At 40.3% G+C, this 11,998-nt stretch overlaps 1 protein-coding gene across 1 annotated transcript; it reads right to left on the bottom strand.

The window, feature by feature from the left end:
* Positions 1–8,625: 8,625 nt before the first annotated feature.
* Positions 8,626–10,209, bottom strand: htr1aa (5-hydroxytryptamine (serotonin) receptor 1A a). Its single transcript, XM_030104714.1, has one exon. The coding sequence runs from the start codon at positions 9,948–9,950 to the stop codon at positions 8,667–8,669; it is 1,284 nt and encodes a 427-aa protein (XP_029960574.1). The 5' UTR covers positions 9,951–10,209; the 3' UTR covers positions 8,626–8,666.
* Between the last annotated feature and the right edge of the window lie 1,789 nt (positions 10,210–11,998).

Below are 11,998 nucleotides of genomic sequence, written 5' to 3'. Positions count from 1 at the left end.
ATGACATGGCTACAAGGAAGTCAACCACAACCAAAAACCTCCAGAAAGTAAAATGAGTCCTATAGAGTCAGCTGAATGGTAAGACCAAGGTAGAATAAAGCCACTATCCAAGATGAAGGAACACGTCGCTGAAGGATGAGGTACTAAGTAAAAGCCTCAGACAGCTGACACTGGATGAAAATGAGGAGGAGCAGGTAAGATGGAGAGACAAGCCTCTACATTGCATGTAATACCACCAGATGGAGGCAATAGCGTCTATATAATATCAAAAGGACCTCTGACTGGAAAATGCTGGACTGACAGAATACACAGAGGCACTAATCATGGCAGCACAAAAACAAGCACTAAGCACAAGGGCCATTGATGCAATGGTCTACCATAGAAGATGAGATCCAAGGTACAGGCTGTGCAAAGATGCCCCAGAGAGATGGTCAAGCAGAAGCAGGGTTTAAGATGCAAGCAGTATCAGTGTATGTGGTGAGAATGCAACCAAGTTGGGATACTGTGCAATAACATTTGTTCCTACTATAGACTCAAATCCCAGTGAGACTTCCCCCTGAAGGCGGTGGAGAGCAACAGGGATAAGATTCTGTGTGACTTCAGCTTCCAGATTGACAGACAGCTGCTAACTAACCAACTGGGCTCTGTGGTGGTTGATGAATACCAGAAGAGGGCAACAGCAATGCATGTGGCAGTACCAGCTGACATCAACATCAGAAAGAAAGAACATGAAAAAGTCTGAGAATTGCCAAGGTTTAAAGGGACAGTTGGAACAGATGTGAAAGGTTAAAGCTGATGTGGTTTCTGTAATGGTAGGAGCACTCAGGGAGGTGACCCCCAAACTGGGAGAGTGGCTGCAGCAGATCCCAGAGGCAATGCCTGAAGCTTCAGTCCAGAAAAGCATAGTCCTCTGGACAGCTAAGCTACTGCACAGAACCCTCACACTCCCAGGCCTCTGGTAGAAGACCCCCCAACCAACCCCTCACTCTCAGTACCAGATAAAACATCCTTCAGTGTAAACTCAGCAGAAGTGAGGAGGACCCTGTAAGAGGATCAACCTCTGGAAAGCTGCATGATCTGAGAACATCCCAGAGTGGGTACTAAGGTGCTATCTGAGGTGCTGACAGATATCTACAGCACCTTCCTCTCACATGCAGCTGTTCCAACCTGCCTCAAGTCTGCCACCATCATCCCCATCAGCAAGTGCTCTAAGTGACAGACCTGAATAACTATGGAACGGTAACCCTCATGTGGATAGAACAGAGTCACGGAGTGCTCTGAGATGCTGGTTACGGCCCTCATAAAAAAGTCCATCCACATCACTGTGTGCTCACACCAGAAAACCTACAGGAAGAAATGCTCCACAGATGATGCCATGATTTCATTTTCCACACAGTTCCCTTAAACGTAGAGAACTACAAATCACACATCCTTCTGCTCTCCCTGGACTTTACCTCAGCCTTCAGCACCATCATCCCGCAGACCCTGGTAGAGAAACTTGAAACACTTGGACCGAGCTCCTCCTAAATGGGTGCTGGACTTCCTTACTCACAGTGCACATGCCCTCAGGGTCCATGATATCTCCTTCTCAACATCAGGAGCAGAAGCAACAGACTGAAGAATAGCTCCGTTCTGGAATGTGTTAGACTGTTGAACCCTAGTGGTGCCCTAGTTCTGCACCCCTCAATAACATATTTGCAACAAGAGATGCTCTCTTTGCACTGATGTCACATGCTGTTTATTTGTGTGTTTACTTTCATAAACACCGTAGGTTTTTTATTTAGTGAGTCTATTTCATGCTGCTTGTTCTACTCCTTCCTGTATTATTCTATTTTATTCTTTACTTATTTATGTTTTGGTGTCTACTGGGCCTCAAGTATGAAATTTCATACCATTACATGTAATTTTTATTGTTATTTATTTATTACACCTAGAGCACATTATTGATCCACAACTAGGACAACACTGACACAAAGTGACAACTGTGTCATTGAACTGTGGACAACAGGCACAGCAACAAGTGAAAATTGAAACACATTCAAGGGGAGCAGGTAAACCTCACAGAGTTTGCATGTTTCCACTGAGTATGGGTTTTGTCAAGGTACTCTGGTTTCCTGTCACAGCCCAAAAATATCCATCTGAAAGTAACTAGTCACTGTTAATTGTCCTTTAGGGTGAGTGTGACTGTGACTGTTTGGTTCATTCTGTAACCCAAAGCTGCATAATAGAGAGGAGAGAGACAAGGTGGAAAGATCAGTGGATGAATGAATTGTTTCAACTGTTGTGCTGACTACCTTTCTACAGAATACACTGAAAGTCATATTTTGAAATGTGTGCACTGAGGAATTTGAAAACTGGTTTCTCACAGAGGTATTGAGCTTGTAAGAAGGCATATATAGGGTTGTGCTTGCTTGACAGGGCTCACTATTGTTTTCTCAGCCCACCCTCCCCTCCTACTGTTGTTCATATCTGAACTGTCTGGGTTCAGACAAATGTAATTTCTCTGAGGCAGATGACAGGTTAATAGTGAGCTGTAAAGCCATGTGAACCATTTGAACTTTCTTTCAAGCACCTACACATGCCGTCTCAAAGATTAGACTCAGTACTTCATTGATGCCAAGTCAGTCAATCCAATCACAAACTCTAATGTGATTGTTTTGCTGATGATTTTCAAACCGCTGATGTGTGGGCTGGCTGAATTTGGCTGGCTCTGCTCTTGGATTCAGGCATTACTATTACTTAAAAGATATTGTTTTATTGCTTGCTTCTTTGATTTTTATTGTCAACATATGTACAGAACATTAAACCACATATCTGACTTGTATAATGAGCACTTTTTTTTTCCCGAACCAGAGATTTTCAACCTTCTCACCCATTTGCTTTTTCATCATATGATTTTATTTTACTTCTTCTGATTTTGCTTATACACTGTGCCTTCTTCAATTGTTTTAAGAATTTCTGTCTGAATAGACTTTGTCATTATTGTTACTGAGCTGAAAAGATGTCTCATCTCGTTACTGTTTGGCTAAATCCTCACAGTGCAGCCAAACACGGGCAGACGCACCGATACACAAACGCACACATGATCACGCAAACTAATAAATGCATGCACGTCCGCACAAACACAAGCGGTGGCAGAGTAATTGTCTCCGACAAAATTGGCTGTTCGGTTTGTTTTGTTTGGAGTATCCTTTACTCAGTGACCATATTGAGTGATGTTTGGTCCTCCTTGTCTGCACCTGTCCACTGACTTCCCACCGCAATGCTTTGTCTGAGTGGCACCAAAAAGAAAACACTGGCCAAACAGAAAAAGAAAGTTTATTGTACAATATCGAGGAGCAGCGCAGCAAATGTTTCACTCTTGATGATGGGATTGCAGAGGGTTTTCTAAAGATCTCTAACGCTGAGGTGAAACATTTCTCACCAGCTGTTATACTAACAGCAGCAGTGGGACGCAACTCTTCATCTCTGTCAAGCTCTCAAACTGTTTGGAAAAGTAGCAAGTGGCAGGATGGATTACACTTTGTTTGCTTTTACTGGTTTAGTCTATTTGTCCTTAAACACCAGTTTCCATCAGAGTGATGAGTTTGCGTAAGTGTTGCTGTGTGAGCGAGTAGCCATCTATCCATCAACGTTTGTACTAGACTGGGAAACAGAAATGACACATCTGCTTGCAAGCAGCCTCTGCAGTAAAAAATAACCACAACTGAAAAACGCCCGGACCCTCTTTTCTCCATTTCAGAGGGAGTTTTGCAGCGCTCTTTCCTCCCTGCCTCTTTTTTTCAGGCCTAGATGGGGAGACAGAGCCTGTGGTGTGATGGGCTGTGGGCTGTGAGATCCCTGAAAAAAAAAAAAAAAAAAAAAAAAAAAAACGTCAGATCAAAAAGACCCTCAAGTGGGAGGGGGCGAAGCAGAAACATGTGTTGTGCAGAATGTTCAGTCACTTCTATTTCTCTCTTACATCCTCTTAGCTTCAGCTTGTTTCATCTCACCATTCTCTTTACAATCTTTTCCTCACATCACTAATTTGTAGCATGTGTTTTTTGTATGATTTCCATCATATGCCTGTGTGCTCATTCACATTCCCACATTGTTTTAAGATTACATTCTTTCCTTTCACACATTGAGATGCACTGTTGGTGTTCACATAGTTAAACATAGATTAAAACAAACTTACTTACTTAGTTTTTTCCTTTGTTTTGTAATGTTGAAAAAAATATCAAGGTATTGCTAAGATCAAGGCTTATTAACAATTCTGTCCACTCATCTCTCTTCTGTTCCATCTGGACCAGTGTAGGAGTTGATCCAGCGAAGTACAGATGAAGACAGAATACGCTCCACACAAGGAGGACAACGCAGGACAGACAATCTTATATGAACTTTTAGATCTATTTTGTTTTCTTTTTTATTTGCTGTAGAAAATAATTAAAATATTCTCATTCATACATTATTAATTAGAACTTTTAGGGGTTCAACTGTTATCAAATATGTGTGGCAGTATTATCATCAATGAAAGAATGTATGCAAAGAATTCACTTCTTTATGACCAAAGCAGTTGATTATTCTGAGATTTCTATTCGATATCCGTCAGTCTTTACAGTCAATCCCAGTTAACTATGGTTAAGCGTAGGACAGGATGCCATTCCATCACATCACTGAAGTCAAAACCTAGCAAGAGAGTGATGTTTCATTTAATTTTTGCAGCATGAATTTATTTGCCACTTTCATACATATCTGCTTCAGTGCTGTCTGTGTGTACAGAGAAATAGCATAATATCTTTATATGGGATTAAAATCTCTGCTGTTGTCTGCCTTGAAATGTTATGGGTTTTAGAACTTTATGAGTTTTTTTTTTCCCCCATTGGATATCGCAAAAGGTGACTAGAAAGCAAAATAACACATCACTTTTCAAAACTGATAAATGGAGAGGATTTGTTTACCTATAGTCAGACCAGAAAATCTGAACAAATACAGTCTGTTAGATCCGTTCATTTATTCTAAAGCAAACTTCACTTTTCAATAAACTCATGCAACTAAGTAAAGAACTTAAACTCTGAAGTGGACGTACTTTATTGATAGTTTGTGTTTCAGGCAGCTTCTGTTATGGTGCTATTAAAAATCAAAAGGCTATGATGCCGGTACATATTCAGGTGCCTGCTTTTGTTTAATATTGATCAGCGCAATCAATTTCATAATAGCACAGCGAAGAAAGCTGAAATTATGCATACAAATTAAATGTCACTTTAAAAATGACAAACTTTCCTTCAGAATAACACGTGTAATTTCCCGTGTTACCTTTCCATACAAAATCTATAAATATTTAATATGTCCTGCTGATGGAGGAGGCGTACTGTAGCACTCTGTTGAAATAAAAGCACTTTTCGCACATACATATAGCTGTAAAGCTATTTATTCCCAAGAGACGAAACTTACTTTATGTAAAGTAGAACATCTTAGATTTCACACTTAAAGGCCAAAGGACAACACATACTACCATATTTAAACTGTATGTTAATGGAACCATTTTCATTTGTAATCCTCTGATGCTGCTGTTGTTGGAGAAAAATCTCCTGAATCGTCACACACAGCACCAGCCTCCCTAAATTGCATTTGAGAATGAGTCGGATTAAATGACATAGTCCCACAATCCAAACCTGATATTACAACATAGTTCAAAACAGGTAATCTGCTTTGTAATCCCGCATTTCAGGATGAATATAGAATGATTTTATGCGAGACTCCCAACGGAGAAATATACTGGATTTTGCTCTGTAGATACATCACGTTCTCTTGAGGCTTCCCCAGGCACATCATAAACCCAGACCTTGACCTAGAGGTCACTGGTATGGGTTCATTTTCCATGAAGAGTTTTAAGCACAGTGAAGTGGCACCAAACCACCACTGAGTGATCAGATGAAGTGAGAAATCTCAAAGCATGGAGAGATGGAGAGTTGTTTGAGAGCTTCTTCTCTCAACCTTTTTGCTCCAGTTTTCTCCAGAAATAAATGAAAAAACTCTCAATGACTTTTTCTTAATGACCCGTTTTGTATTTCCTCAAGACATTGCTGCTTTGCAAATTGTGAATGTTTTTCTATGATTTCAGTAAGTCTATGATTGCGCAATTGTAAGTGCTAGGGTTGCAGCAATTTTTGTAATCAATCAATCAATCAATCAATCAATCAAGTAACTCTTTTTTTTGTTTGATTTGCTGCCATGTACAAAAAATACATATAATCATTGAATTCCTTTATGAATGAGGCTATATTCAGAGAACTTGATCAATTTTCCATCAGTAGTTTGTGGTTTTGCCTCAAGTGTGGATAATGTTACATACTATTGGAGCACTGAGGACTACTGAATGCACATCACCTTTCATCACGTGCCAGAAACTGCAAAGGGCATTTACGGTGCCATCTGTACATGTATGCTCCCTGGTCACAGCTGTTGACAAAAGGGTGATAGAGCTTTTGCTATTAGAGCTTCCACACTGGAAAAATACCATCTGCTGAACTCAAAGACAAAATAAAGACTGAATCAGTATTTTCTTGCAAATATTCATTAATTGTTTGTGTTTATTTCTGTTTTAAAATGCATTGTATTTCTTTGTTTTCTGTATTTGATCTTATTTGCACTTTAAGCTATTATACACAGTGATTAACAATTAGCAGCAATAAACATTTAAAATCTTTGTAAGCCATATTTGTTGTTGTTATTATTATTATTATTATTATTATTATTATTATTATTATTATTATTATTATTATTATTATCAATATATTATTAACAACAACAACAAGCAGATCATCATCCTATATATAATCCAGTCCATTATTGTCTAATACTGTAGTTATAATAAAGTGCAGGAAATGCAATAAATGGGTAAAAAAAAAAAATATATATATATATATATATATCAAATTAATAGTTAAAATGAATATTTCTTCTTAAGCATGAAGAATATCTAATTTTTCCCTGAAACTTGATATACATGTGAAGGATGTTGTTCATTTATTACTTAAGATGAACGTTTACAGGCTTATCAATCATTTGTTAACTACGAAAAGACCAAGAACTGGTTTACTCATGCAATAAAGAAATATACACCTTTGTTAATACACTGCATTTAAAGATAGAACTGTGTAAGCGGTATTCAAGTAGTAGTAGTAATTCTTAAATGGAAAGAAAACCAACAATTTTTGAGAGTTTTTACATCACAAGTTTTTCTTAACATCGCACCACTTCCCTGGAAGTGTGTGTGTGAAACAGGTATCAGCTCCAAATTGCAATCCTGCATCTCACATTCCTGTCTGTCCTCAGCCGCCTGTCTGACACTCTGAGTGACCCATAATGCTTTGGGCTTGACATGTTGCCATGTGAATGAGTCAGATAGCCACCCATCTTACGAGACATGTACGGTTCACTGCAGACTTAAAAGTTGTTTTCCCCTCCTCCTTCTTCTTTGACACCTTGTATTATTGTTTATGCTGATTTTTTTGTCTCATATTTTCATATCAAGTCATACAATGAGGTGGTTTCCTGCAGCATTTTGTAACGTGAGTGTTTGCTCTCTTTTCAGAGAAACCATATGTCATCATGAGTATGTGTGCTAAATTAAGCTGAATTATTTGATGCTATGTAATAAGCTTTCTATTACATAGAAGGTTTTCACAAAAATTGCTGTGCACAATAATGTAACATCAAGGAATACAGTTCCTTGTTTTGTTTTGTTTTGTTTTTTTCCATATACTGCTGATTGAGTGTTTCTCTCAATCAAGAGGGCACTCTCTTTAGTATGAAATACAGAAAAGAAACAGACAAAGCCAAGGGAGAGAGAGAGAGATAGAAAACATATCATTTCATCTCTGTGATACCAGGCTAGCCCCCACCCCCAACTCCCTATCAAAAAAAAAAAAATACATCTCTTTCTGCTTTCAACTCTGGCATGGGTATATTGTGGACTTTGTTCAATTCATATTTTTTGTAATGTTGATCCCCCATCACTGATAACCTGGTTGTTCCCATCATAATCATTATCAACATTGTCATCATCTTCTTCTTCTTCTTCTTCTTCTTCTTCTTCTTCTTTGTGCAGCCTGTCAAAGCAAACTGGCAAATTGGCTTTGTTTGTTCAACATCAATAAATGAAATATGCCTCATAATGATGACACAGGTCCAAAGTGAGACTGTTGATTATTCAAAATCGGTCCTGATCTCTTCTTAGCTTATTACCTTTTATCTAATAAACAAACAAATGAATAAACAAACAGAAATGGACTCATGTTTCTTAATGACAAACTTGAATTGCTTTTATTTTTCTGGTGCTACAAAGCTCGTGACATGGGGCAGAAAACCCTTCGTCCCACGTGATAAAATGCATTGAATCAGCACAAGACAAGTCTTGCATGACAATACAAGAATGGCTGCCTTCGCATATAGGCTATATACTGTAGCTACAACACCGATTAAACATGAGCGTGTACATTAAGAGCGGAAGTTTTTGTCTGGTCTCATTACGGTCAGTTGTTTTATTTTACACTGTCTTGGAGTATACTCACTCTAAAAGAGACTGTCCCTGAATGAAAGTCTGTATCTTTTTTTTTTTTTCGTTCAATACAGCCACTGCTTGATTTGTCCACTTTAAAGTTTGTTATTTTTCATAGCGTGGTTTAGGGTCTGTGGAATTTGCATTTAATGATCTTCTTGAAAGCATTCTGGAAGTCTTTGTTGAAGTAGGCATATATGATGGGGTTAAGGAGAGAGTTGGAGTAGCCCAGCCAGTTTATGACGGCGCCCAGCCAGTCGGGCATGTAGCAGCTTTCTGCACAGAAAGGCAGCACCAGAGCGACGATGAAAAAGGGCAGCCAGCAGAAGATGAAAGTTCCCATGATGATCCCGAGTGTTTTCACCGTTTTACGCTCCCTGGCCAGTGCGAGCTTCCTCTTAGCCCCGGAGTTCTTCTCATTCATATTTTCATAACCTTGTGAGGAAGACTGAGGAGTGTTGGGCAGAGGCAGGTGCGTCCTCGAGTTGCTGATAACTTCTATTATCTCCAGCGACTCGCCTTCGTCTCCATGCTTCACCGCTCCATTTACGCACGGAGAGTTGGATTTTGACTCGTCGCTGCGCTTCCAGCCCTTATCGCCGGCTTCCCCATTGGTTTTCTTGTGGAAGATGGCCGGAGACACGGTCAGATTCTTTTCCGACGTCTTTATCTTCTCCGTTTTCTTTACTGTCTTCCGAATCCGAAACCGAGCCGCCCTGAATATTCGCCCGTACAGGACCAACATCAGAATGAGAGGGATGTAAAAAGCCCCAAACGTAGAGTAAATTGTGTAACCTGGGTCCTGGCTGATCATGCAAGCATCTGGATTCGCTCTGTCTTCATCGCTTCTCCAGCCTAACATAGGCGGAATAGAGATGGAGAAACCAATTAGCCAGGTCACACTAATCAAGAGCGCAGCTCTCCTTGGTGTCCGTTTATTTACATAGTCAATTGGGTCTGTTATGGCCCAGTACCTGTCCAAGGCAATTGCGCACAGATGTAGAATGGATGATGTGCAACACAGTACATCCAAAGAGATGAATAAATCACAGATCTCTTGCCCCAGAGTCCACTTATTTAAAACCTGGTAGAGGGCCGCCATTGGCAGAACCAGCACTGATACCATGAGGTCTGTCACTGCCAGGGATCCGATAAGATAGTTGGCCACATTCTGGAGAGATCTCTCCAAGGCGATCGCTGCCACGACGCATGCATTGCCGAATATGGAGCAGAGGATGAGGGCCCCCAGGAGCAGAGAGGTGATAATCTGGTAACTTAGCGCCAGATCGGGCAGAGACCCAGACCCCGTGCCATTCTCACCCCGGTCCCAGTCCGCTACTACGTCCACTCCGCCCGGGTAGCCGCTGGTTGCGTTGCTGTCGTTGGCGCTTGTAGTTATAAAATCCATAGTGCGCGGCCACACTCGGTACGCAACTTTCCCAAAACAGTGGGATACAAGCAACTGTGAAAGCAGGAAGGAGGCAGTCAGCCCGTCAGACTCCTGCGGCTGTGCGCTTTACCGGGTCCATCGGAGTTACCGAGTTCGTGCCGTCGCTCTCAGGACGCATGACGCAGAAGTGTGTGAGTGAGTGTGAGGGGGTTGGTGTGTGTTGTAGCCCATGAGTGTTGACAGTCGGGTGCACTCACTGGTACTGCGAATCATCTGAGCCTGGTGACGCCGTGAATTCATTTATACCAACTGCTTTGGGTACGTCAGACCGGGAGGAGGTCGCCCTGGATCTTTGTGCCTTTGCTCTCCTCGTTGCGCTGTTTTTCACCGCAAACAGCCGACGAGAGTGCAGAGCATCACTTTCTTCTCTCGTGTGATCCATTTTACTCACTGGAATCACCGATCAGAGCGTTTTTATAACTTTTTTTTTTTTCCTCTTTGAATTTTACCTTCTTTTCAAGGGTAATTGTCAGCCGGAACGAACTCTTTCTTGCGGGCGGATTTACTTTTATAATATCGAAACTTCATAGAGACAAACAGGGCAGAATGGTTTTCAGGCTGTTAGAAGTTAAACTATGAATCGGACAAAGATTAAAAAATATAAAATCAAATTGACTTTTGTTTTCAGACTATTTAACTGTAATCGATTTTTTTTTAATCAAGTTAGACATTGTATGAAATCAGAGTCTTTGCGGGTGCAGCATTGTGTTTTCAACTAAGATTGAGAGAGAAAGGGAAAATGCCCGGAGCGCTGAAAGCGAAAGGTAATTTCAGGACCAAGGACAGCTCCTCCACAGTCCAGAAAGGATTACTGCTGCCATCTGCTGTCAGCTGCCAGCATAACAATACGCGCATTCAGCTCCATCGGTGCTTTTAGTTCAGTGAGGTGTAACGCTCCGGAGAAACACGGTTGTAAAAAAATATTAATAAATAAAACTGAGGCCAGATATTGTGAAACATTCGGTAAATTTGGAAGAAGTTTATTTGATACATCCGATATCACCATTAAAAAGTAAAGACACAACCAGGATAAAAACAGTGAGGTTTCAAGAAAGTGTATGAGTGTTTGTGAGAGATGAATGTGTTTCCATTGCAGGGATATCGTAGCTAAAGAGAAACAACACTATTCCAACAAATTATTGCCACATTTCTAAAAGCAACAAATCTGCTCCTCTATTATAATTCTGACTTCACTGTAGTCATGTAAGGCCAATATAAACATAAAAAAAACCATAAACCCGATATTTAAAATGACGAATTGATATTTGGGTACAGTCATATGAACGGAAAAATGAAATGCAAGTTTAACAGATATAATTATACATTCCATTCAAAATAGAAAACTGAATCCCATTATTGACAGTTCCATAACCTGCCCCATCTGTTCATATGCCAAAGCATGTTTGGACAAGATGAGCCTCCAAGCTCCTCTCAGTAGTCACTGCCACTGGTGTTTGAGTGCACACAAATACTGGAATAGTGACTCCAGTCTTTTGCACCTCTGTGTGTCAAGGTTACATATTCTCCTTGTGTGCTTGTGTAAACTTTTTTTTTCTGGATGGTCCAAGAATATATGCATTTTGTGAACTAGTGACTCTTATTTGGCCAGATGTTTGTAATTGTTTCTTTAACTTGCCCCACTGTACCATTACTGGGAACAACACCCGGTTCTCTGAAATCCTTTGAGTTGGATAACTGTAATATTTTACATAGTCTCCAAACATTTCTCCCACTTTAGAATATATGTAATTGCTATATAATTTGAAAATCCAGATGCTGGTTGCCTGTGAGCACCAATGTGAGGGGATGTTCAAGATTGTGATAGCATTCTGATATTTCCTCTAAATGTTTGCTGCTCAGAACTGTTCAGGGTGTACCCTGCCCTTGCCCGTAGTAGCTGGGATTGGCTCCAGCCACCCGCGACCCTGAAAGGGAGAAACGGTAAAGAAAATGGATGTATGGATTTTTGCTGCTCAAAATATCAGCTGAAAAGTGATAAGTAGATC

Source organism: Salarias fasciatus, chromosome 12, assembly GCF_902148845.1.
Source record: "Salarias fasciatus chromosome 12, fSalaFa1.1, whole genome shotgun sequence".
NCBI lineage: Eukaryota > Metazoa > Chordata > Actinopteri > Blenniiformes > Blenniidae > Salarias > Salarias fasciatus.
The sequence above is the reverse complement of the archived record's forward strand: the minus strand, read 5'-3'. Positions and strand labels throughout refer to the sequence as shown.

What these genes read in the sequence shown, in the direction of transcription:
- htr1aa (XM_030104714.1), bottom strand. Translation starts at nt 9,950, where the DNA reads ATGGATTTTATAACTACAAGCGCCAACGACAGCAACGCAACCAGCGGC.